The 26,777-nt window shown below is 38.7% G+C and overlaps 1 protein-coding gene across 3 annotated transcripts in view; it reads right to left on the bottom strand.

Moving 5' to 3' along the window:
* Positions 1-26,777, bottom strand: part of nfatc3a (nuclear factor of activated T cells 3a) — a 115,913-nt gene that overhangs the window by 57,040 nt on the left and 32,096 nt on the right. For all 3 annotated transcript variants that reach the window (XM_061878692.1, XM_061878675.1, XM_061878684.1), the window contains exon 3: positions 22,128-22,290. In XM_061878692.1, the coding sequence (XP_061734676.1) occupies positions 22,128-22,290 (163 nt within the window). The remainder of the gene's footprint in view (positions 1-22,127; positions 22,291-26,777) is intronic.

Here is a 26,777-nt window from a genome sequence, read left to right as displayed (position 1 = left end):
ATCATAATCCATCTTTAGCAATAGATCATTAGTCATTTTTGCGAGGGCTGTCCCCATAGAGTGATTGAAACGGTTCACAATGATTGTTAAACGCTAAGTGTTCATTTAGCTGCTCTGCAACAATTTTTTCGAAGATTTTTGAAATAAAGGGAAGGTGAGACAATGTGCCGTTGTTGAGTGTCTGTGCTTTCCAGAGCTCGGCAGAGTAACCATATTATTCTCTTCCATATCAGTAGGTGGCAGCAAGTAGCTAATTGCTTTGTAGATGTTCCAGGAACAACTCGTGTGAGACGATGACGTTTTGTCGTGATCACAATATGCAGGCGACAGCTTCCTTGAACAAACAAACAAAAAAAAGGCGAGTGCCGCAAAGAAAAGGCATTTAAGCTTAGGGATGGCTATACAAAACAAAACTAAAACTGAACTGGATGCAAAGTAAACAAAAACAGAATGCTGGACAACAGCCAAGACTTACAGCGTGTGGAGCAGACGGCATCCACAAAGTACATCTGTATATGACATGACTATCATCAATGTCCCCACAAAGAAGGATAGCGTTCGCAAAACTTAAATAGTCTCGATTGCGAAAACATAACAGGTGCGGGGAATAGCGTTCAAGGAAGACATGAAACTGCTACAGGAAAATACCAACAAAAGAGGAAAAGCCACCAAAATAGGAGCACAAGACAAGAACTAAAACACTACACTCAGGAACACACCCAAAAACTCAAAATAAATCATGGCGTGATGTGACAGGTCATGACAGTACACCTACTTTGAGACAAGAGTCATAGTGATGGATGGTTGGCTATGGTTTAAATTCATATCCAACACTTGCGAGAACGACTTTTTAATTGTCAATATCGGCGACTGAGTTTAATTTTTCAATGATTTATGCTAGTTGCGTGCCTCGGGATTTTTTTCAATGAATAAAATGTGCCTTAGCACAGAAAAGGTTGAAAAACACTGACCTAGACGATCTGACAAAAACAGAGACCAGTAAAACTTACTTCCTGCAAAGCACAGGGCAAATAAATCAGCATTCAGTGTTGTAAAACAACCGTATCTGGCACTTATATAAATGTATTGGGGAAGGAAGTTACACCAAGGAGCAGCATGTGCACTCTGTAATGACCACTTATGGGCTCATCTTTGGAAAACCACATTAGATCTTAAGAACCACATTAAAGTATAAATTATGCTAACTGGTCATTACACAGCGGCAGTCTGAATGGTCCATGACTGTAAATGACACCTCTTTTCTACTCGAAAAACCCCACAGTTGTTTCTGTTTTTGTTTATGATCCCATCCGACCATCAGACGGTGTAATGCAGTACTAGCATGTGCGTAACAGACAGTATAAAAAGAGTGCATATGGAAAGACAGGAAATTCCACCAAGACAGCATGTGATGCTTTGCTTCAGGACATAAGCAAACATAAAACAAATACACTAAAAGTCATTCATCTTTGACCCGTCTTTTTTTTTTCTCTTCGGGATCCAGAATGGAGTGGTGACACTTTTCTTCAAACAAAAAACCCTAAATAAGAGTTCCAAAAAAAAAAAGAGTTACTTCATCCGTGAAAAAAATGATTTCCCACAAACACATACTTGTTTAGTCGATTTGCCACATTCACAAAAGCCCCATTTGTTGGTCTCTTTGATGCAATAATTATCAGTTCTGAAAAATTACAAGGCTGTTATAAATATCGGTGGTCAAAGGCCACAAAACTGTCTCTGTTAACATAAAATAAACACACTCTCGCCACAAACTGGGGGCAGTTTAAGAATAACATTTACTTTAACAAGAGCTGCAGCGCGGGGTGCGTAGTAGCTCATTGAGTCGAGACAACCGAGCAGGGAAATAGCGGGTCAATTCAGGCCAGGAGAAGCAAAGTGAAGTGACGCAGATTAACTTTTTGACGCAACGACCCAAGAGTAATTTGTTTTCTTATTCTTATTCTCTTAGTGGTGACAGTTGGGTTGTTTATATCACTAAGTATTATGTCAACAACATACACACCTTCATGTGAAGGCCCCGCTTGTTTAATCTGTTCTCATTTCTCCACCTACATCCAACTGTCCATCGGCACACCTGATCGTTAATTGGTCAGCTGCTGCATACTGTTAATCATTGTGGCATGGAGCATTGAGCATCGTTAGCAAGAAACGCACTGCCATAGAGCCAATCAATGAGCTTGTGGAAGCAGTGGTGTCCAAACTGTGGCCCGCAGCAAATATTTAAACAGCCTGTCGCACATTCTGAAAATACTACAAAAACAAATAAAATTGGAAGATATAATGGCAAATATTTGTAAATTAACAAGAAAAATGTACATGTCGAAGTTAAAAACCAGGGATGCACTATGTATTTTTTTCAAGCCAATACCGATAACTTCCTGTTTCTCACGATACCGATAATCTTATATATTTTTTTAATTTTATAAATGCACATTTGACTGTAGTTTCCACTACAGTCAAATGTGAGATGGCGACTTGTCCAGGGTGTACGCTGCCTTCCACCCAAATGCAGCTGAGATAGGCTCCAGCTACCCCAAAAGGGATAAGCAGTAGAAAATGGATGGATGGATGGACTGTAGTTTATGCACACCTTTATTTGCGACAATCTTGCACTTTCTGTTTTGGAAATGACATGAATGTTTGTGCCATTGGTTAATAACTGTTTAATAAATACAGTTTTGGTCAATTGACTTTGTTGTGATTTCCTTCTCTGCATGAAAGTTTAAAATGAGCATATATTAATTCCGTATGAACAAGAATGTTTTAATGGAGACACATAGAATCATCATACTGCTATGATTATATGTATCAAGTGTTAATTCAAGGCCAAGGCAAAATATCGATATATATATTATGTATCGCGATATGGCCTAAAAATATCGAGATATTAAAAAAAGGCCGTATCGCCCAGCGCTCCGAGTAAAAGAAAGGGATTTGCTCAGCCAATGTCACATACAGCACAGTACGGGTAATCTCGCCTCATTTTTCTCATGTCAATCTCATGTATTATTTTTAGTCGGTTATTAGAACTGTTTCAATGTCATCAGATTTATCAGTGTGAACATGATAATTATTTGTCTGTTTATAATGCACCCCTAATAATGACACAAAACTGTTCTCCAGTGTTTCTCATTAGTGAAACATCCACATATGCTAATTCATTATGCATATCAATAGGAGCTAAAGGCAAACTACAGACACGACTTGGCACAATCTTGACACACCTACAGCTGTGTTGGTCTGCGTATCAATTTATGAAAGCGACATAAGCAAATTTTCATGACATGAACTATTTCATTACAAATATTTGCCCTGACCTTCAGATATTGATGCGCTAAATGGAAAACCTGGACAAGTTTGGACTTGGCCCGTGTTAATTTTAGACCCCGACCGTCGTGCGAGTCATCTGCTACTGGGTCTTGAACACCATGTGTTTACAGGGTGTATGAAACAACAAAAGACAGCATCTGTAAACACCAGGATGCGCAAAAAAGCACACAAATCGTGAAGAAGGATGCTCCTGCACCTTTGACTTGTCTATTACATGCCGGTGTTGCTCTCCGCCAACCCCTAGATCTGTGTTTGAGTGTGAAATACCACAGGAGGGTGGTTTCTGCACTGTTAACTTTACTTTTTAATTCTGGCTGTACAAGAAACTGGGTTTAGATAGAAATACATTTTATACAAAACCCCACTAACAGTGGCATGTGCCCCCAAAAACTAAACTGTGCTCGATGAAGCGTGTCACAAAGAGTCCCCAATTTGACGTGACTGGATTGGGCCGGGGGATGAACTATCTTCCTTAAAATAAAACAGCTGGATACGGTTACATATCCAGGTCTCACAAAATAAAGTCCCCCACTTATTTTTGGACTTCATCTGTTGCTCTAGTCCAGTAATAAAGGGCAACAAGATCAGGGCAAAAACATCTTCCATCACTGCATGTAAACATAACGTTGCGAGCCAAGCAAGGGTGGACACTAAGTTGTGTTTCCATCTACATGTACTCTACTGCTGTTGCACTTCAACATTTAAAATCAGGGAATCATCAAAGAAAATGTGAGTTTGACTTAGGTATTTATAAGTTCAGTGGAACCTAAAACTGTGTCATGCAATTAGATTTTTTTAATGAATAATAAAACTCTTTAAAGGATGTCATGATTTTTTTATACATTTAAAACACCTCCTTGTGGTCTACATAACATGTAGTGATGGTTCTTTGGTCAAAATGTTGCATAGATTATGTTTTACAAACCATATTCACAGCGATTTCTGACCTTCTCTTCAGTACGCGCCATTTTGTCTTATTTCCATACCCCACTTCGACTGTATTTTCTCTCTGTCAGCCATGTTGTCGTTTTCAGCGCTTCCATATGGATGGAGTCTACTGACAGATATAAGTTCGAACTATACACTATTTGTATTCAAAATGGAAAAAGCGGAGAATGCATGTGCATTTACAAGCCAGTCTGCCCCACAACAAAAGGATAAACAAAAAGAAAGAGCTCATTGACTACAGCGTCAGACCAAAATGGTGGACACACGTAAAGCACTTGGACTAAATTTCTACCAAAGATGATGTCCACTGATGTCACACTTGGGAAACAAGTCACAATTTAAGTAAATTATAAACGGCAAGTTTAGAGGAAGTATGAAGAAAGGCATTATTGTTTTAAAAAGTTCTCCGCCATGCCTTTACGGTTTGATTAAAAATTTTGGGGACATATGCAGTGGTCACGTGAGCTGCACATGACACATCATTGGCTGGCTCACTGCCACCACATGAGACATAGCCTCAGCGCCGCCCTAGTGCTGTTTTGTACTGTTTTTGTACTTATTTTTATTATTGTTTTTCAGCTGTTTGTAAATGTTGCAGTTTATAAATAAAGGTTTAGAGGGGGAGGGGGGAATAATATATATATATATATATATATATATTTTATTTATTTTTTTCTAAACGTCCGCGCTAGACATGCGCGTATAGGCAATTATATCATCCGCAACCGCATCACCAAAATCGTCGTCCACCCGAACCAACATTTCATCAGAACCACAACCGCCCGCTGAAATACATCAGAGGTCGGCCACCTTTATCACTCACAGAGCTATTTAAACCCGTTTCACAGAGTAAGACAATTGGAGCCGCTAACGTTCTCGCGAATATCCAATTGGCGTTCATCCTGATGACAAAAATATGGCCGTGTTGTGAAGCCATTGCCTTTGACACCTTCAACAACATGTACAAACCTATTGTTAGTCCGGCAACATGTTGTGTGCAGTTTCCGCAATCACACGTACAAGATTGAAAGGCATACTGGGTGATACAGAGTACACTGATGGTTGTGATATAAACAACTTTAACATTTACCAATATGCGCCACGCTGTGAAGCCACACCAAACAAGATTGACAAACACATTTCGGGAGAACATCCTCACAGTAACACAACATAAACGCAACACAACAAATACACAGAATCCTTTGTATCAGTGACACATCCTGAATATATTTTACACCCCCGCGTCCACAACCCCGCCCACCTTACCGACGCACGGGGGGGAAAGGGGGTTTGCTGCTAGCGGGGTGTATAAAATAGTCAGGAAGAGTCATGGATACAAAAGATTCTGGGAATTTGTTGTGTTGCGTTTATGTTGTGTTACTGGGAGGATGTTCTCCCGAAATGTGTTTGTCAATCTTGTTTGGTGTGTCTTCACAGCGTGGCGTATATTACTAAGAGTGTTAAAATTGTTTATATCCCAACCATTAGTGTACTCTGTGTCACCCAGTATGCCTTGCAGTCGTGTGCGTGTTGCCGCGGAAGCCACACACAACATGATGCTGGACTGACAAGCAGATCGTACATGCTGTAGAAGGCGAAAAAATCAATGGCTTCATAGCACGCCCTAATACTTATTATCTGGGTGACTGCCGGCAGTCATTCTAGAGAATATTAGCGTCTCCTATTGTCTTCTTCGCTTTGTGACACGGGTCTTAAATGGCTCTTTGAATGGCAAAGGATACCGATCCCAGAACCATGTATATCAAATATTTTCGGATGGTTCAACCGCCACCCGCCCGAATCTAATTAAAATCTATTTTTTCGTCATGTCACCCGCCCGACCCGCGGATTATCCGCGGACTCGGCGGGTGAGACCGCAAACCGCGCATCTCTAGTCCGCGCATGCACATTGCATACATCCAACGAATCGATGACTAAATTAATCGCCAAATATTTTTATAATCGATTTTAATCGATTTGTTGTTGCAGCCCTACTTCAAATATTAAAGAAAATTGAGCTGAATAAAGAATATTAAAAGAGATAAACGTGACACCTTTTGTGTCATCACTTGCCATTAGAATAAAGGTAAAGCACCTCAACGTTTTTACATTTCACAGTCTTTAACCTATTTTTACACTTGTTTGACAGTTAAGCATGTTCAAAATGCATCAAAGATGTATATAACCTCTGCATTATGCCTTTGTCATTCCTCGTTAAATTTAAAACTGACGATTCTATTGTTTCTAATGTAATATTAACCCTGGCTCACTCTTTTTTTTTTCTAGCTCTTACACGTTTTCAAGGGCAACTGCTTACATTGTGTATTAGTAGTGTGCAAAATAAAACAAATGACTGTGTTCAAATGTAGATATCAAAGCAAACAGGTTGCCAAAGCAAAAACCATGTCTGCATGCATTTATATTTTGTAATCTGCATATCCAACAAACAGGTGACAAAATGTGTATGGAAAGAAGTAATTCATTCTTTGCTTCTAAATATCTCCTCTCTCCTATTCCTCCTGACTTTGCTTCCTGACTGTTGTCGCCGTCCTCTCGTCCACCTCAGCCCAGGCGGTAATTCGACACTTTCTTACAGCCAGCGCCTGACTCGGTTAAGTTGTGTTTCCCTGTGTTGCTCCGCCGTTGCCATAGTGAGACTTTTTGTGTATGCAAGAGAGAGCGGGAGAGAGAGAGAGAGAGTGTGTGTGTGTGTGTGTGTGTGTGTGTGTGTGTGTGTGTGTGTGTGTGTGTGTTAGTGTGTGTGTGTGTGTGCGTGCGTGCGTGCGTGTGTGTGTTAAAGAGCAAGGGCCTTCATATACACATGAGCTCTGAAACGTATGTTGAAGTAAGGGGTATTAAGCAAACTGGACTATAGTTTATAGACTGTAGTCAAAGAGAGATATCACCTGGCTTTCATTTTATCAGGTAGTTGTACGGCCACTCTGACAGGAAAGGACATCGGAATCTATTTGCTGTCTGACTCCACTATATCAGACAAATAACAAAGTGTGACTACAATTGAAACAGTTTGTGCGTTTTACTTTTCATGCATACACACAGTGTCGCTTTCACAGGCTCGCTGTTCGCATGCTAGCGAGGGCAGAGTGAGCCAGGGGGCCAGTTGACTGTTTGTTTAAACAAGGTCAATACATGCGCATGCACGCACGCACGAGCGTTTACTGTATACCGCATCAGAGCTGTATATGGCCTTGGTGGAAAGGGTCCACTCGCTCAGTCCTTCTTCCTGTTTCTCCGCTCTATCCTCCCCCCGACCGCTCTATGAAACACTCTCTACCGTCACTTTCCCTCCACCGTCCGTTAAGACTGATTACAACAAATAGAAAATGCTTCCCCCATGGTCACATCAAATAGGAGCCCAGTGGCAAAGCGACACTAGCTTCGAGTGAAAAGCCATCTAAGCCACGCGGCTCCGAATTGTTGTACGCTGGCCAATTATAGCATCCAGTCTGTTCAGATAGTTGCCAGGAAGAAACTAACAGAAAGGAGTGAGCAGAGCAGAGCAATCAAATTCATCAATTGTATTCAGTGCCAAACCACAAAAGAAGATACAGTACGTTTCCTCTGTCAATGCGATGCTTGAATATTTTTATTTCCCACTGAATAGTATGGAAAGCCCCAAAGACTAAGTAAACCCTCTGTTTCACACATCTTTTATTAAGTTTTGTTATTGTTACACTTGTATGACAGCGAAGAATGATTAAAAAGCACGATGCATGAAGTCAACTGTCTTCTGAAAGCCTCCCTTTTCACTTCCTTAAATGTCATGCCCGAGTTATTTTGATTGATCCTGATTCAATTTATTATCAATGGTAATGGTGTAGTTTATTTGGAACAAGTATAACAAGTTACATGCGCCCAAGTTATTTTCATTGATTTGAATTCTATTTAATATTAATGGTAGTGATTTAATTTATTTGGAACATGTGTAACAATGCACCACACTTGCACTTTTCAAAGTCCGAAAAGAAGTATGAAGAAATAGCGCTTATTTCAGTGGTTTTCAAAAAATTTTTTGCCAAGTACCACCTCAGAAAACACTTGGCTATCCAAGTACTACCTTAATGACTGTCATTTAAATACAGTAACATAGTTGGCCTAAATATTCACTAACAATAAGGAAAATCTTTTATTTAACAAACATATTCATTATTTTTGGTTACTGTAACATTACACACCTTTTAACAGTATAGAAAAATAAAACACTGCACTTTAATCAAGTAATTATTTGGTGTATCTCTAATTGGAGTACATGCCACAGTTTGGGAATCCCTGGCTTATTTGATATTTTTCAGCAACTACTAATATTTGTTCACTTCCTGTGTTTAACATGTACTAATGTATTTGTTAAATCTAAAGCATTAGTTGTTTGCATTATCATTTATTCATCATTTGGCTTTTTTACACATGTATGACAATTAATCATTTTACTTGAAACTTTGCCTGCGCAGTAGATGGCAACAATTAAAAATGTCACTTAATAAAATTGTTTTGAAACATGAACTAACCAGATTTGTATATCCTTGTTGAATCAATACACATTTCTTGTTAAATGTGCTGTGTAATATGATTAAGTCGCACGCTGTGTCGCCATAATTACGATTCCTTTTTCTCGTGAGAATGCTCACCCATCACGTATTAGCAAAGAGCTGGTTGTATTTGTGTGGGGCAGCAGCACTCAATTAAGCTGGTTAAATACGCACAAGGATACCTCAGCCAGCCAGAGTGGCTTTGGACTTGCATGTCTCCTAGCAACAGGTGTACCGATTATGATCTGCAGCTAGCCCCTGAGGAATGGCTAACACAGTCAGCCAGTTGGTCATTCTGTGCTTGTAATATTCTATTAAAAAGGATCAGATAATCAAGAATATTGGATCAGTTTAGTGACATTTTAGCCTTTAATAGCAGCACCAACAATCATTCCAGCACTGTAGTTGGAACTATTAATATTAGGTCAGTCGTTGAATTGGAATTGATACAGTACCATTGCTCAGAGAGCTGATCTCAAATCTAGTGTAAAAACACTAGTATTGCTTATGTTCGTCTTGCTACTCTCTGTACATAAAGACAGGAAAGGCTTGAAGTGTAATTGGTCGTCCTTCAGATAGCCTTTATGGTTATAGCTGACATAATCATTGAGTACAGCGTGACACGTGGCTTTTGCAGTAGGGTGCATCTCAGGGCATGTTGATGTGTAATTGCATTTACAGTGTATTCACGCATACTCAGCATTCGCGTACCCCAAAATTAGCAGATTTTTGTGGTCCAAATTGTTTTTCTTATTGTTATTATTTGCAGAAAACATGTTTCATTAACTTAAGATGTGATGATAATGCATAAAATGCACAGTATACCATAACACATCATTAGTGCAATAGTTAGAGGGGGTCCTAAAATAAATTCACATCCAAATCACGATTTGTATTTATTCCGATTCTAAATTGATTTACAATTTTTGAGATTCGGTTTAGAAAACACATATGATTTTTTAAGAATCAAACAAGCGGTAGAAAATGGATGGATGGAATTTATGGCTTAAAAACAATGTGATCTACTAGGACTGTGTACACTCTTGATTACAAGTGCAAAAGTGGCAAAGACTGCCTTATTTAAATGAGGTTCTTTAGTTTACCGGCATGATGTACCCATGAAAACACTAATTTCCCTCCACATTCATGTTATTATGCTCTCCAACCTGTGTGCAATGTTGAACAAGGACGATGGAGCAAAACTGAACTTTATCAACACGTTACACTCCTCTTCCTTCTTCCCCACCATCAATAGGTTCACTCGAGTCACAGATGCCTCAAAAACAATAATCGATAACAGTATTACTAACATTCGGAATACAAAGCTTGTGACAGGGGTGGTGCAATCCGATATCACAGACCACTTTCCCATAATACTATTCTTTGACTCTGGCAAAACTCCCCCCCCACCTCCTCCTAAAGGTAAAACCAAAATACTCAACAATACAACTCTTCAACATCTAAATAATAATCTGCTTGCCAGGCAATGGGACTCTGTGTTTGATTGCACCTGTCCCGACGCTGCATATGAAAATCTGATCAAAATAATTCAGGATGCTATTCAGGAAACAATCCCTGAAAAAACTATCAAAAATCATACCTCAGAAAAAAATCCCTGCATTAGAAGGGGGATCTTAAAGTCCATCAGACAAAAAAATAAACTCTACAGATGTTATATTTCGAACCCTACCACTGTCAACAAAGAAAAATACACAAATTATAGAAATAAATTAACTCATATTATTCTGAACTATTACAAGCATCGCAGGGGGATTGTAGGAGAACATGGAACGTGTTGAATACTGTTCTCAACAAGGGATATGAGGCCCCTGTTGTTCCTGATACAGGGTCAGATAGGGCTGATCTTGGCAATAGTTTTAATACCTTTTTTGCTTCCATTGGGGAAAACCTATCAAGTAAAATAAGTCAACCTCCAGGGTATTCCTTTAAAGAATGTTTATCAGGCAGCTACCTTAGTTCCTTTTTCATGCAGTCAACTGACATCAATGAGCTTTATACGATCATTATGGACCTAAAGTCATCACATACAGCTGGAGTGGACGGAATATGTAGCAAAATCTTGAAAGCCATAACAAATGTAATCACAAATCCTCTTTGTCACTGTATAAACCTGTCACTTAGTACTGGTATTGTACCCAAAATGTCCAAAGTGGCAAAAGTATTCCCAATTTTTAAATCAGGTGATAAAAATAATATGAACAATTATAGGCCAATTTCAATTTTACCAACATTTTCAAAAATATTTGAGAAAGTGGTCTATAACCGACTGAATGGCTTTTTAGAAAAACTAAATATCCTTGTCCCCTCCCAATATGGTTTTCGTAAAAAAAGCACCACCTCTATGGCTATACTCGACCTCTTGGAAAAGGTCAATGACAGTATTGAAGAAGGAAAATGTGGTATTGGCATTTTTTTGGATGTGTCCAAGGCCTTTGACACAATAGACTTTGAGATCTTATTGTAAAAGCTATATCACTATGGTGTCAGAGGGGTACCTCTCCATTGGTTCCGTTCTTACCTTTACGGAAGGCAACAATGTGTATCCGTCAACGATCACAACTCACCCTGTATGACCATAAATTATGGGGTTCCCCAGGGATCCATCTTGGGGCCTTTCCTTTTTATCCTATACATAAATGATTTCGTAAACTCCTCCGAAACTTTTCATAAAATAATTTTTGCTGATGATACAAATTTGTTTACCTCACACAGGAGCCTACACGATCTACAAGTAACTGTAAATTCAGAGCTTGTGAAAGTGGATTCCTGGTTCAAATGCCATAAGCTCTCACTTAATGTAAATAAAACAAATTGTATTCTATTTCGTTCTAATAAAAACCGGACAAATACTGAGCACTGCCATATCAACATCAATGGGCAGGAAATACAGAGAGTATAGTCCACAAAATGCCTGGGTGTCATCATTGACGAATACCTCAATTTCAAATGTCACATTAGCCATCTGTTGAACAAATTATCCAAATATGTTGGTCTGTTCTTTCACCTTCGTCATTATCTTCCTCTTTATGCACTACTTACCTTATACAAAACTCTCTTTGAACCACATCTAAACTACTGTAATATCATCTGGTGTAACACCTTCCCTACCTACCTTCACAAATTAGAATCCATGCAAAAGAAAATTATACGGGCCCTGTCATGGTCGGTCCAAGTTTAATGCCCCCACTCGTCATCTATTTCATACATATCTCTTAAGACTGGCAGAGTTCAATATTTATCAAAATTCTTGTTTAACCTATCAAGTCATTTACAGGCTGAATCTAAGGTTCTGTAGCTTGGTTCCTATCTACCATCCCCAGCATACCCACCACACTCGTAACTTAGATCTGATAACAGGTAAACATCGTCTACTGGCTTGTACCGCTCACAGGGTTGTATGCAGGGGACCAAAGATTTGGAACCAGCTTAATGAGAGCCTCAAGATGCTGTATCCATTCTCCAACTTCAAAAAGAAACTGAAAACTTACCTATTAACCACCTATCTCTAATGCCTCATGTGGGGTAGTCTACTGTTGGGTTTTGCATGGTTGTATGAATGTATGTATGTATGTATGTATGTGTATGCTTGCTTTGGTACTACTATCTTGTGTTTATTATATAGCGTTGTTGTTGTTTTGTTTTTGTTTTTGTTGTTGTGCTTGCTACCATGTTTCATCTTTCCATATATATACTGTCCTCTGGACCCCCTGTCAAAAGCTTCTTTTAGCTTATTTGGGGGACCCTTTCATGTACCAACATCTTTAAATGATGACATTTCACCACTACTGTAAATGTCATGTGGTATTGTGAATAAACTTGAAACTTAAACTTAAAACTAACTTAACAAGCAGCACACATCTATAACCTGTAGCAATTTTTCTGGAATATAAAATCGCAATCAAGTCTACATAAACTATTTTAAGCACGTTGTGACGGCGTGCTCTGCAGGTAGGCGGTGGACCATCAAAGCACCCAAACACATTCATGCATATGGAATAATCCATCCATCGATCCATCTTCTACCGCTTGTCCTTTTTGGGGTCGTGGGGGGTGCTTTGACAGCCCTAGTTTTGATACATGCAAACCTTCAGTATGATAGATTAGGCCTCAAGTTTATGAACAACAAAAGCACTTTGTAGCCTGCGGACACCCGCAAAGTTGAACTATTATGGTGTGCATGTCAACACAATTACTAGCACGCACCTCTATGTGGGTTGACGCTTCTACAAACCCCGTTTCCATATGAATTGGGAAATTGTGTTAGATGTAAATATAAATGGAATACAATTATTTGCAAATAATTTTCAACCCATATTCAGTTGAATATGCTACAAATACAACATATTTGATGTTAAAACTGATAAACTTTTTTTTTTTAAATAATCATTAACTTTGGAATTTAATGCCAGCAGCACGTGACAAAGAAGTTGGGAAAGATGGCAATAAATACCGACAAAGTTGAGGAATGCTTATCAAACACTTATTTGGAACATCCCACAGGTGTGCAGGCTAATTGGGAACAGGTGGGTGCCATGATTGGGTATAAAAGCAGCTTCCATGAAATTCTAAGTAATTCACAAACAAAGATGGGGCGAGGGTCACCAATTTGTAAGCAAATTGTAGAACAGTTTTAGAACAACATTTCTCAACAAGCTATTGCAAGGAATTTAGGGATTTTACCATCTACGGTCCGTAAAATTATCAAAAGGTTCAGACAATCTGGAGAAATCTCTGCACGTAAGCGATGATATTACGGACCTTTGATACCTCAGGCGGTACTGCATCAAAAACCGACATCAGTGTGTAAAGGATATCACCACGTGGGCTCAGGAACACTTCATAAAACCCCTGTACCTAACTACAGTTGGTCGCTACATCTGTAAGTGCAAGTTAAAACTCTACTATGCAAAGCGAAAGCCATTTATCAACAACACCCAGAAACGCCGCCGGCTTCGCTGGGCCCGAGCTCATCTAAGATGGACTGATCCAAAGTGGAAAAGTGTTCTGTGGTCTGACGAGTATACATTTCAAATTATATTTGGAAACTGTGGACATGGTGTCCTCCGGAACAAAGAGGAAAATAACCATCCGGATTGGTATAGGCGCAAAGTTCAAAAGCCAGCATCTGTGATGGTATGGGGGTGTATTAGTGCCCAAGGCATGGGTAACTTACACATCTGTGAAGGCACCATTAATGCTGAATGGTCCATAAAGCTTTTGGAGCAACATATGTTGTCATCCAAGCAACGTTATCATGGACGCCTCTGCTTATTTAAGCAAAACAATGCCAAGCCACGTGTTACAACAGCGTGGCTTCGTAGTAAAACAGTGCGGGTACTTTCCTGGCCCGCCTGCAGTCCAGACATGTCTCCCATCGAAAATGTGTGGCGCATTATGAAGTGTAAAATACGACAGCGGAGACCCGGGACGGTTGAACAACTTAAGCTGTACATCAAGCAAGAATGGTAAAGAATTCCACTTACCCAAAGCTTCAACAATTAGTTTCCTCAGTTCCCAAACATTTATTGGGAGATGTTAAAAGAAAATGTGATGTAACACAGTGGTGAACATGCCCTTTCCCAACTACTTAGGCGCGTGTTGCAGCCATGAAATTCTAAGTTAAGAATTATTTGAAAAAAGAAAAAAGTTTATGAGTTTGAACATCAAATATGTTGTCTTTGTAGAGCATTCAAGTGAATATGGGTTGAAAAGGATTTGCAAATCATTATCCATCCATCCATTTTCTACCGCTTATTCCCTTTGGGGTTGCGGGGGGCGCTGGTGCCTATCTCAGCTACAGACCTGTTTTTATTTACCTCTAACACAATTTCCCAACTCATATGGAAACGGGGTTTGTACTAACATGGTTGTATGTCCATTGCCTGGATCTGAATTGTGATATAACATTTTAAGGTTATTGCTATGCAAATGCATGACCCAAAGGGTCCACCAAATGTTATCGCGCATGGTGCTATATAATATGTACACGGAAATATTTATGTAATCTGCTACTTAAACAGAAAACAAACAGCATTGTACCGTATGTAGGAGATAAACAAACACTACCCCGCAGTCCCTTTCCTCAGTCCTCCTTGTTTTTCTGTTGATACAGCAACTCAGCGGCACACAGCATAGCCACAAAAGGAAGTCACGGCCATGCCCATATGGCATCCGTGACGTCATCGAGTGACATCACACCACTAGAGTCAAGGCCCACGGGGAACATAGTGAAGAGGGCTCTGAGGACTGAGTATCTGTAACAGAAGGCTGCTGCTGCTGGGGTACTACAGTTTTGTGTAAAATATGATGACTACACATTATGCAAAGCAGAAAACCCCACAAAACAGCTGCTACATACTCGCCATGAAACAACATTGTACTCTGACTACTAATTGGTAGGAAAATGTTCTCTATTGTGGCATCCTCCTACCACTATTCAAACCTCCATGGAGTATTATTTCTACTATCAATTATTTCCTATTATTAAATTTTATGCGGCTGAATAATTGTAATCAGATTTTGCTGGCACAAGTGTTATTGCCTCCAGGGGAATAGCTCTCTGCGGAGAGTGCACCTGGGAAACATGATATGCGAAAGCTTGTTTACGGTTGCAAGTGTTTTGACCCCATAACGGACAGTGTATGATGGGTCAAGAGAACAAAAAGTTGCTTACACCTTTAAAGCATTGATTTTACCATTGGTCTTTCCTTATACTGTATCAAACACAATATGTAGTGTGTGCAAACATTAATGTAAACGCACAGTGGACAGGTGTATTTTGTTTTTGGAATAACAAGAACGATGTCACAAGGTAAATAGTCCTACAGTGCATTAGGGGGACGACTGAGGTGTTTAGTAAACAATGTTAAATTTGCAGGACAAGAGCTGATACTAAAAACATAGCATGGTGTAAACCCAATGTATATTTTAGGGCCTGATCTACAAAACATTTGCGTGTATCAAAGAGGCCATATTACGATTTCCTTGTGGTTTACATAACATAAAATGGTGGTTCTTTGGGCAAAAATTGCAAAGCTTATGTTTTACAAACAGTCTTCAAGACGCTTTCTGACCATCTCTTCAGGATACGTCATTTTGTGGGCGGTCTTATTTATGGGATGAATGTCCAAATACAAACCCCGTTTCCATAAGAGTTGGGGAATTGTGTTAAATGTAAATATAAACGGAATACAATCATTTGTAAATCATTTTCAACCCATATTCAGTTGAACATGCTACAAAGACAACATATTTGATGTTTAAACTGATAAACTTTTTTTTTGCAAATAATCATTAACTTTAGAATTTGATGCCAGCAACATGTGACAAAGAAGTCGGGAAAGGTGGCAATAAATACTGATAAAGTTGAGGAATGCTCATCAAACACTTATATGGAACATCCCACAGGTGTGCAGGCTAATTGGGAACAGTTGGGGGCCATGATTGTGTATGAAAGCAGCTTCCATGAAATGCTAAGTAATTCACAAACAAAGATGGGGCGAGGGTCACCAATTTGTAAGCAAATTGTAGAACAGTTTTAGAACAACATTTCTCGGAATTTAGGAATTTTGCCATCAACAGTGCGTAAAATCATCAAAAAGTTCAGAGAATCTGGAGAAATCCCTGCACGTAAGCGATGATATTACAGACTTTTGATCCCTCAGGCGGTACTGCATGAAAAACCGACATCAGTGTGTAAAGGATATCACCATATGGGCTCAGGAACACTTCACAAAACCACTGTCAATAACTACAGTTGGTCGTTACATCTGTAAGTGCAAGCTAAAACTCTACAATGCAAAGCTAAACCCATTTATCAACAATATCCTGAAACGCCGCCGGCTTGGCTGGGCCCGAGCTCACTTAAGATGGACTGATGCAAAGTGGAAAGGTGTTCTGTGGTCTGATGAGTCCACATTTCAAATTATTTTTGGAAAAACAGAGGACTTGGTGTCCTCCAGAACAAGTAAGAAAATAACCGTTCGGATTGGTATAGGCGCAAAGTTAAGAAGCCAGCATCTGTGATGGTATGGGGTGTATTATTGCCCAAGGCATGGGTAACTTACACATCCGTGAAGGCACCATTAATGCTGAAAGGTCCATACAGGTTTTGGAGCAACATATGTTGTCATCCAAGCAACGTTATCTTGGACACCCGTGCTTATTTCAGCAAGACAAGTGTTACAACAGCGTGGCTTTGTAAAAAAAGAGTGTGGGTACTTTCCTGGCCCGCCTGCAGTCCAGACCTGTCTCCCATCGAAAATGTGTGGCACATTATGAAGCGTAAAATACGACAGTGGAGACCGACAGTTGAACGACTGAAGCTCTACATAAAACAAGAATGGGAAAATATTCAACTTTCAAAGCTTCAAGAATTAGTTTCCTCAGTTCCCAAATGTTTATTGAATTATTGAGTACAAGAAAAGGAGATGTAACACAGTGGTAAACATGCCCTTTCTCAACTACATTGTCACATGTTGCAGTCATGACATTATAAGTTAATTATTATTTGAAAAAAAAAAAATTATGAGTTCAAACATCAAATATCTTGTCTTTGTAGTGCATTCAACTGAGTATGGGTTGAAAAGGATTTGCAAATCATTGTAATCCGTTTATATTTACATCTAGCACAATTTCCCAAATTATATGGAAACAGGGTTTGTACGAGCCAGTCTGCCCCACAACAAAAGGATAGAGAAAAAGAAGGAACTTACTGACTACAATGCCGGACTTCAAGTGCGGATTCTCATAAAGCTCTTTGGGTAAATCCCAACCACATATGGAGAAATCCATTGATGTCACAAATTGCTCAAATTCCAAATGGCTCGTTTGGAGAAAATATAAAGGAAGGCAACATTGTTTTATAAATATCTTAGAAATGCCAATGGTGTGGTTTAAAAATATGGGGACTTATGCATTACCCAAATAAACAAAAACATCTACCATACCATAGAAAAGAAACACATGCAAACTTACAGGCACAGCTGATCTACCAAATTTGTGTGCAGAGGATTACGTCTCTTAAGTGAGCCAAATATGGAGGGCAATCCATTTAGCGTGTCTGTCTTCATGAATATACAGACTGTATACTGATCATCAGAACGCTTACAATACTGGGAGGAAAAATGCAAATTAAATTATGTTGCACACCCAGTGTGATTTTTTTAACATTAAAACTCAACTGCGGGAGCAGTTTTGCGTCTTTATTAATTTTAATTTGTAACATTTAGACAGGACGTGCAAACTGTCAGTTCTGCAAAAATAGCTGTGAGAAAGGAGTGAATTGTGCTCCAGCTCCTTCCCACGTATGCTTGTCCATAAATATATATATTAGACATATCGTCTAGTCGGTAATGTAATTTTGAAATTTTATAGCTGCTGGTTGACTTAAGGGGCTGATTAAAACAAATTAAATTGATGCGTTTTTGTGTTTGCCAACTCTATTTCTAAATGACATTTGTCTTTACAAGCTTAAACTGTATATGAAAAAAACTTATTTTAATATGTATTTTCTTGTGTCTGGAGCGTACACTCTCCGTTAGTGCCAGCATCTCCTAGGGAACACCATCAGCGCGCTAAAAAAGTGGGTTCCATTGATGATCGCACTGAAGGACTGCTTCTAAAATGTCCAGAAAGAGAAGTATATGTCTGCTGCATATTTCAAAATAGAAAAACACCACAGGTAAAGAGCATGATAACGTGAATATGCAGGAAAAGAGTATCTACTTGGTGAAAGCCGCATAGTACACGCAAAAACTTCATTTTAATAACGCGGTCTGCACCAGTTATCAATTGCACGCTCAGTCTTAGTAGATCACACGCAACACACCCACTAATAGTACACACAATTTTATAGTTTGGATTTGTAGATCAGGCCCAAAATGTTAGTTGGATGCAACAAAGAAATGCAGAATAAATATTGTTTTGCTGCTAGCCTCCTGCTAATTATTAATGATAACAGCCATCCTGAATTATATACAATAACAGTGAAATGTTGCATAAGGAAGTATCTCTTAACATTTGACTGGTATTGTTAAAAAAGAAAGACTAAATAATCCATAAAGTTAAAACCGACATTATGTCCACTCAACATCCATGTAAATATAATGAACATTCTTGCATCAGTTAAACGAAAGCCCCCACCTTGAAAAATAACGTGACAAAATAAAACATTTCAAAGTGTATACCTACTTAAATAAAGTGATGGCATATGTGTATACAGTATGTGTACTGGTCAGTGGCGGACAAGGAAGAAAGTGGAATAGCTCCAGTGTGAGTGCACCTCAGCCCAGTGAGTAGCAAACATTTTAAATGGAGGCAGTGTTCAAACAATTTTGCGAGGAAACCCCTAAAATACCCAAACTAAGTCCTCTCAGGATAAAGAATGAGGACAAGTGTAGCGAAGCTTGCTTGGCCGCTAAATTATGCAGTCACATATGTCAGGATAGAATCTTGGTCACGCTGAGGTTGAAATGGTTAATAATTGGCCTAAAGGGGGGCTTGCTTGACTAAATGTGTGAGAACTGAAGGCTTCATTACGCCACAGCGTCACTTATAGCTACAGCGGCTATCTCTAAACCCTCCGGCGTAGCTTAACGTGCACCTCTTAAAATCGAAAGTAACTTTTTTTTTTTGATGCAGCCTTTACCTCGCCTACTGCCCGAATGCAGCTGAAATAGGCTCCACCACTCCCCCCCACCCCCCGCAGCCCCGTAAGGTATAAACGGTAGAATATGGATAGATTGATGGAATATGTAGCCTTTTCTGTCCCTCCTATAAAAGCATTATGTTTAAACAACTCCTCCGGTTTCGAAGAAACATGGAGACGAAAAGTGAGTTACTTCCAGCTGCAACAACAATCTAGATTTCGTTTCAAACGCCATTGATGATTAGTACTTCACAGGAAGCTAACTAGATAACCAGCAAGAGTTGTGGTTCAGGAAAACACTGCTCCTAGTATTTTGGCAGATAATCGCAAGTCATGTGCGCAGCCCCCACAACCCCACCCTACAACAGTTTGGTCTTTTTTTTAATTAATTCTATGCCAATAGCCTTGAAAGCTTTTCCTCCATTACTTTGAAACTATTGTATCTTTACGTGTGTGTGTGTTTGTTTTTGGAATTTCAGTATCGGCAATTTTCTTAAAATCGTCATTGCCGATTAATGCCTTCCAATGTGAATTCCAAACGTTGTTCCCCTCTGGCTGATAATGTATTTATTATTTTAGCTAATTGTGTGTCTCCTTACACAGTGTAGAGTCGCTCCCCTAAGTTAATAACAATCACCTCTATTACAGCAAATACATTTCATTTCTTTGTGTCTTAAGTATCATTATCAATAATCATTATCAAACATAACGACAAGGCTGAACATGTTACACATCGACAGCGAGCTGGAGCAGGCATGCTAATAGCTTAGCTCACCACTAAACTGGACAGAAACAACAGACGAAATAAGAGCTTAGTAAACTTTAAAAAGTCTAGATGGAACTACGTTACAGCAGAATGTAAGAAGATGATAACAGGAAATTAACAAGTCGATTACTAAGAGTCCAGAGCAAACATGGGCAACTTACAGCCCCGTTAAGTTTTTCAACCTGGCCCACCGGACGTCTCCAATTTAGTTTTCAAATCTTTACCATCGAAACTGGATCCACCGATACGATGTGCAGTGCATTTTTCAAATTACCTTTAGTCTTGAACTATATAGAGTATTCTAATGGTAGGAATGTGCCCTTTTGAGTGATATACGAGTTATTACAATAATCTACGTCACAGTAGCCCCAAGCAGACGAGGCACAACGTAGAGTGGGCAGGGTTTGTTTACAGAAGCCTGAGAAGCCTTAGACGTGAATTTCAGGGATGTCACATTGTGTGTGTGTGTGTGTGTGTGTGTATATATATATATATATATATATATATATATATATATATATATATATACAGTATGTACACACACCAGCCCCCTGATGCATTTTAGTGTACCAGCAAAAAAATGTAATATGGTGGATCAATCCATATCTTGGTAATGTCGACACCTAAGGTAATGTGAGTATATGATGGATTCTAGAGTGATCCGAAAAATATTTGTATTTGCTCAAAATAATTTTTTTGTTTTTAATGTTACAAATTTATGAGATTATGTCTCTGGACACAGGTGGGTTTGAGGGCAAAAAGGATAGATAGTAGTTTTTTGATTTTGTTAAGTTATTGTGTACTATTGACTTTGTACAGCACTCCCAATAAATAAATGTACAATTTTACAGTTGATATTGGTTTATCTCACTTAAAGAATGATCGGTGTAAGAATCGGAAGCATTAATCCCTGATCGGAATCAGATCTAGTTTGTGTATGTGGCTTATCATGGCCTTGTTTTATAAAAGGGTAATATAAATAAAGTGAAGACGGATACTCCAATAATCAACAGCTGCAGCTCTCAAGCCAACAGCGACTACTTTGGGATAAATGATGACCCAGAACTTTATCACTCAAATGGAGAGGATCTTTTTGATCCTAAATATACGAAAGATGAGATACAAATTTTAGAAGCTGAGTGCTTAGCAGTTCCAGCTCTAGTGAAACATCAAAATCGGAAGCGTAAATCCCAGACCAGAACATCTATAGTGTGTGTATGTGTCTTATGGTAGGTGGAGGTGGGTCATCACGGTTTTGTTTTTAAGTCTATATAGCACTTTGTCTTCCATCCATCTATCCATTTTCTACCGCTTATTCCCTTTGCGGTCACGGGGGGCGCTGGTGCCTATCTCAGCTACAATCGGGCGGAAGGCGGCGTACACCCTGTACAAGTCGGCACTTTGTCTTGTATTTATTTTATGTAGGAAAAGTGTGTTATAAATTAAGTTAGATTTGACTTGATTTCAGATCTACATAATACACAAGCACCCAAATTTTACACTTTTAAGGATTTTGCCGTACAGATCATTAAGATACCATTGCCATTTTCCTTACAGTGGCACCTCTGAGCCTGACACAATGAAACCACACTATGTTTCAAATGCGGAAGGAAATTCCTCAAAAGTGAAGAAACTGTCTCATTCTCAGTAAGCGGTTGCTAAATTCAGCAACTAATTTTGGCTCAGTCTATTTCACTTTTTTGGTGTACAACTCAAGTACAGCAGGGTGAGATAGTCAGTGTCAAAGTCAGTCTAAGAGGTAACTGAACAAAATGTACTTGATGTAACTGTATAATTAAGACATATTGCTTGTACTGTATTTGGTTAATGACATATACAAAGGTACCTTGACAATGGGGTGGCCACTCGAAGCTGCTTTGATGGCTCCTCTACTGCCCTCGGTCTCGTAGTGCGCTCGGTGGTGGGCTTTGGGTTGGACCTCTATCTTCAGCTCATACTGGCCAAACTGACTTGTCAGGGGCCAGTCTAGGGGGGGAAGTGAGGATGTTCTAAGGAGAAAAACACAATCCTTATTATTACCTAAACTACAAGAGCACTGATTAGAACTCGGACTCCGTCCAAGACCGAACTTCTAATGAAAGCAAAAAAGAGACAATGATAGAGGGTTTGTCTGGATCATGAAAGACGGTGTAGGATGGGCAGTGGACTGGGTTGGACAAAAACTAAGTTATTCAAACAATAAAAAAAAAGGTTTTAAATGACCTATTTCTTGATCGGCATTCGGCACTATTCACAACATTTCATAGAGACTAATTTTTTTTGGTTTGTTTTTTTAAATTCCCTTTACTGCGATGACGCACACAGAAGCACATCACTGACCTAGCTGCACAGAACAAAATGGCTTTATTTGACAATTGTGTTTTATCAAACTATTTGGTTTATTAAACAGCTGTTTACTTATTGTTAAATCATTTCCTGTACCGCTTTTATGGTGACAACCGTTGATTTGAATAGATTACAATTATTTTCCATTATTGACATACCTTTAAATATATTGATTTGATTACCATTTTGAATATCTATCAAACACCAGCATCCCTCAATGGATTGTATTCGGGTTGCCAAATAAATAATATACATTTGGGCAACAATATAGCTTTTAATAATATAGTTATATCATTACAATGCAGGTTGATAATATATTCTAGTCATATCCTGCAAATTTGGCAGCGCAATGTGGCATTCTTGCAAGCGGCTAATGTCCCGCCAGAGAGCAAGTGTTTCTTAGTTGTATCATCCCTATAGGACAAGGAATAGCTACACTACACACAGAAGGAAGATATGCTAACCGCAAGCTAAAGCTCTCAAATGTAAAAAAAAAAGTGGGTGGATCAATACAAATATCGACACTGCGATACCAAGTATTATACTATCAGGTCAATACCACAGGGACTAGATTGATATTTTTTACCATGAAATGTATTTTTTTTTTTTTTGTTTGTTTACAAAGTCAGAAAAAAGGTCCCTCGACACAAGAGGATTTAAATCATAGCCAATAGTTACAAATAATTCAAACATTTTATATGTATTGTTACACCGCCATGTTTTTGTCAGATTATAATTGTGATCAAATATTTAATTATTTAATGATTTTGAATATTTGACGTATCTGTATCAGGATTAGTATGACCAATTCAGTCCAAGTACCTACTTGTCAATAGATAAATACACACATTTGTAGAATCGCCCAAAACAAATGTAAAATATCCCAGCAAAATAATAATAAGCTCTTATTACAGAAGTGCAGACAGAACCATGTCACAACAGAAAACAACCCAATATTAACAGTAAATAAATGAAAAAGTAGAATGATAGTTTTGAGAAAATAATTCAATACAGCACACAAATTGGGAACCTTTGTTTTGATTTGAAATTAGAAAAGGTTCTATTATAATTTACATACCAAATAAAATATTGGGATATGTATTGTGCTGCAATATATATTGCAATATAAATTTTAGGCCATGTCGCCCATCCCTAGAATGTGTTACTTTGTCTTTTTAAACAACCGGTATTTGCTGCTCCCAGACAATAAGCAGTAACAGCAGCATAGTGTCTGACTGCTTGTTGTGCAACATGTGTCGTGTGCCACACTAACTGGCATTGTGTGTTTTTCCCTCTCCCCTCCCCCCACTCCTTTTTTTAATCTGTGTCACCACAATCATATTTGAACAGCTGCACTTGAAAATAAAATGTCCTCCTCAACCGGAGGACTGAGCCTCTCCATTCAAGTGCATGAAATCATTTAATCGCCAAAACATCTTGTAATTATAGTCATGAATCACGTATATCAAATAAGCCAAAGACTGTTATTGATTGTTAAAATTTTGAGGGTCAACCCATGTGCAAAGTCGATTATAGAAGGTTTTGTCAACTACAGATGCAGTCAGTAGCACAAAGCAAGGTAAAGACGGGAATGTGATGATATCTAAATATAGTAAGGCTGTCCATGCGGCGTTCAGGGTGGTGGATGGGTCAGATAAACACCCGACTTACCAAGGAAGACAAACAGTTGCTTCTTCTGTGTCCATTTTTTAAGAGTCTATTTTGTCTTTTTGTACTGCTTTTCATGACCGTCCTGTCAGGTAGCACGCACATCACAGTGGTAGTAGTGCTTTCTTAACCTTTCCTGACAGGATCCGTGATATAACCACCTCGGGAAGTGTCGCTACTAGGGTAACATGAGCGGGGAAGGACAGATGAAACGTGAGTCGAGAGAAGTGCGGTGGCCTATGGCTTGTCTTAGCATAACCTTTCTCAAATGTCCAAGTCTGGCAGTAGAGGCTGATGGTTCACCAAACACTAATATTGATTCAACTACTCTAGCTATGGCACGCTAGGTCTATGTTGTCAATTTTTTAGTTCAAGGTTGCTTACTAAGAAGATTTGAAAGGACTAAATTTGTCACAATAGGCCCTTTTCCACCGCAGGAAATTTTTCAGGAACTTTCCCACCTACCCAGATAAATAAAGTTCCTCCTGTGTTTCTACCAAAAATTACACGGATAGATTTAGTTCTTTAGGAACCATTCTGAGTAGACGATACACGATACATCGCGGGTTTGTCTCTGTACGATATAGAAAATGACTATATCGTAATATTCCAGTGAGTATACTCACGCAGTTGCTTTTAGCTGCGGGCATTACACTGCAGGCTCTTCTTGCTCTTTCCTGTGTCTCCTTCTCACAGACAAGCAGGCGCACATTCTTGCACACGTCACATACTGTCATGTCATACGTCACATACGTGTACGCCCTCACGGAGCAGAGAGGTAGCAGAATGGGTAACGTTAGCTGTAGTGCTAGCAGAGCCGTACGAGTGGTAATATAAGAGAAAGAAGGTGCGAATGAAGGAAGAATTAATTACCAAATAAAACTGCTGAGGGCCCATCGTCTGGCTGTGATTTGGCTTCAAGTGGGTATATGTTGAACAGACAACCGTAATTTGTCAAGTGTGGGCCATAAGCGTTGCTATAAAAAGTAACATCACTGCTAATATGTAGCATCATTTGAAAAGCCACCTGCTAGAGAATGAAGAGAATTTTATAACGTTCGTCGTAACCTACCACATAGTGAAGGACAAATACTATTTGATTTCCTAATATGCAGCTCATTTATATTTGACACTTCAATTGTCTCTGACTATCTTGCACTTTCTGTTTTGGAAATGACATGAACGTTTGTGCCACTGCTTAATAACTGTTTAATAAATACAGTTTTGGTCAATTGAATTAGTTGTGATTTTCTTTTCTGCATGAAAGTTTAAAAGTAGCATATATTATTGCAGTATGAACAAGAATGTTTTAATTTAGACACGTAGAATCATACTGCTGTGATTATATGTATCAAGTGTTAATTCAAGGCCAAGGCAAACTATCGAGATATATTGTATATCGCGATATGGCCTAAAAATATCGAGATATTAAAAAAAGGCTATATCGCCCAGCCCTAATTCCGGGTTTCTCCTAGCTCGGTGGGACTTTTCCATGCAACCAGGAATGTTTCGGGGGCGACCTGTACTGTCGAACGCTGATTGGTTGAACACAGTTGGGGGCGATGCTAAAACGTATTTTTCAAACACACAACCGCCAGTGGAATATATATTTCTATTACAACAAACTTGACAGCAGAGAGAAAGAAAACCAAAGGAGCTTTCGAAATGGAGGATCTTTTGTGGGGAATCTTTGTGCTGAAGAAAGTTTATCTGGTATCTTATACTATTTTTTAGTTGTTTCACTCTTTAGACTATGTGCAGTTTATTGTTGTTTATTAGTTTTTACAAACTTCATTTTAATACGCGAAGCTACGAGAAGTGGACATGAACCATGAATTACCACAAATTGATTAACGTGGACCCCGACTTAAACAAGTTGAAAAACTTATTTGGGTGTTACCATTTAGTGGTCAATTGTACGGAATATGTACTGAACTGTGCAATCTACTAATAAAAGTTTCAATCAATCAATCAAAGACAGACTCTTTAAAACGTATCAACATAAAGGACCCTGTAGTGACAATATTTATTTTATGATTGATATGAATATTACATGCATTAAACACCCTTGACACACGGCACACAGCTTTCACACACACACTTGTGACCACTTCCTATTATAACACTTCATACATGGTAAAACAGACATCATTTTAATATACAACTTCAATGGGTACTCTGATGAATAAATTAATTTACGATTAGGGCTGCAGCGATCAAATTCTATTTATTAGGAAAAAAATAAAATTTGTATTTTGTTCAATCATCAATTCCTTGTTGAATAAAAATTCGAACCACAGGGAGGGCCCTGAATTCAAACTACACCGACATAGTTTCCACACTAAAATAAAGCGCACATGAGAGTGTATAGAAATAAAAACATGTATTTTATGTTTGTTTGTTTTGTATCAATGCACAGATGTTTAAAGTTAACTTTCAATGTTGATGATATGCATTTATGAAGAAGAAGAATTACAACTGA

Source organism: Nerophis ophidion, linkage group LG02, assembly GCF_033978795.1.
Source record: "Nerophis ophidion isolate RoL-2023_Sa linkage group LG02, RoL_Noph_v1.0, whole genome shotgun sequence".
In the NCBI taxonomy this organism is placed as follows: Eukaryota; Metazoa; Chordata; class Actinopteri; order Syngnathiformes; family Syngnathidae; genus Nerophis; species Nerophis ophidion.
Note: the sequence above shows the minus strand (reverse complement) of the source record. Positions and strands in the feature narration are given on the sequence as shown.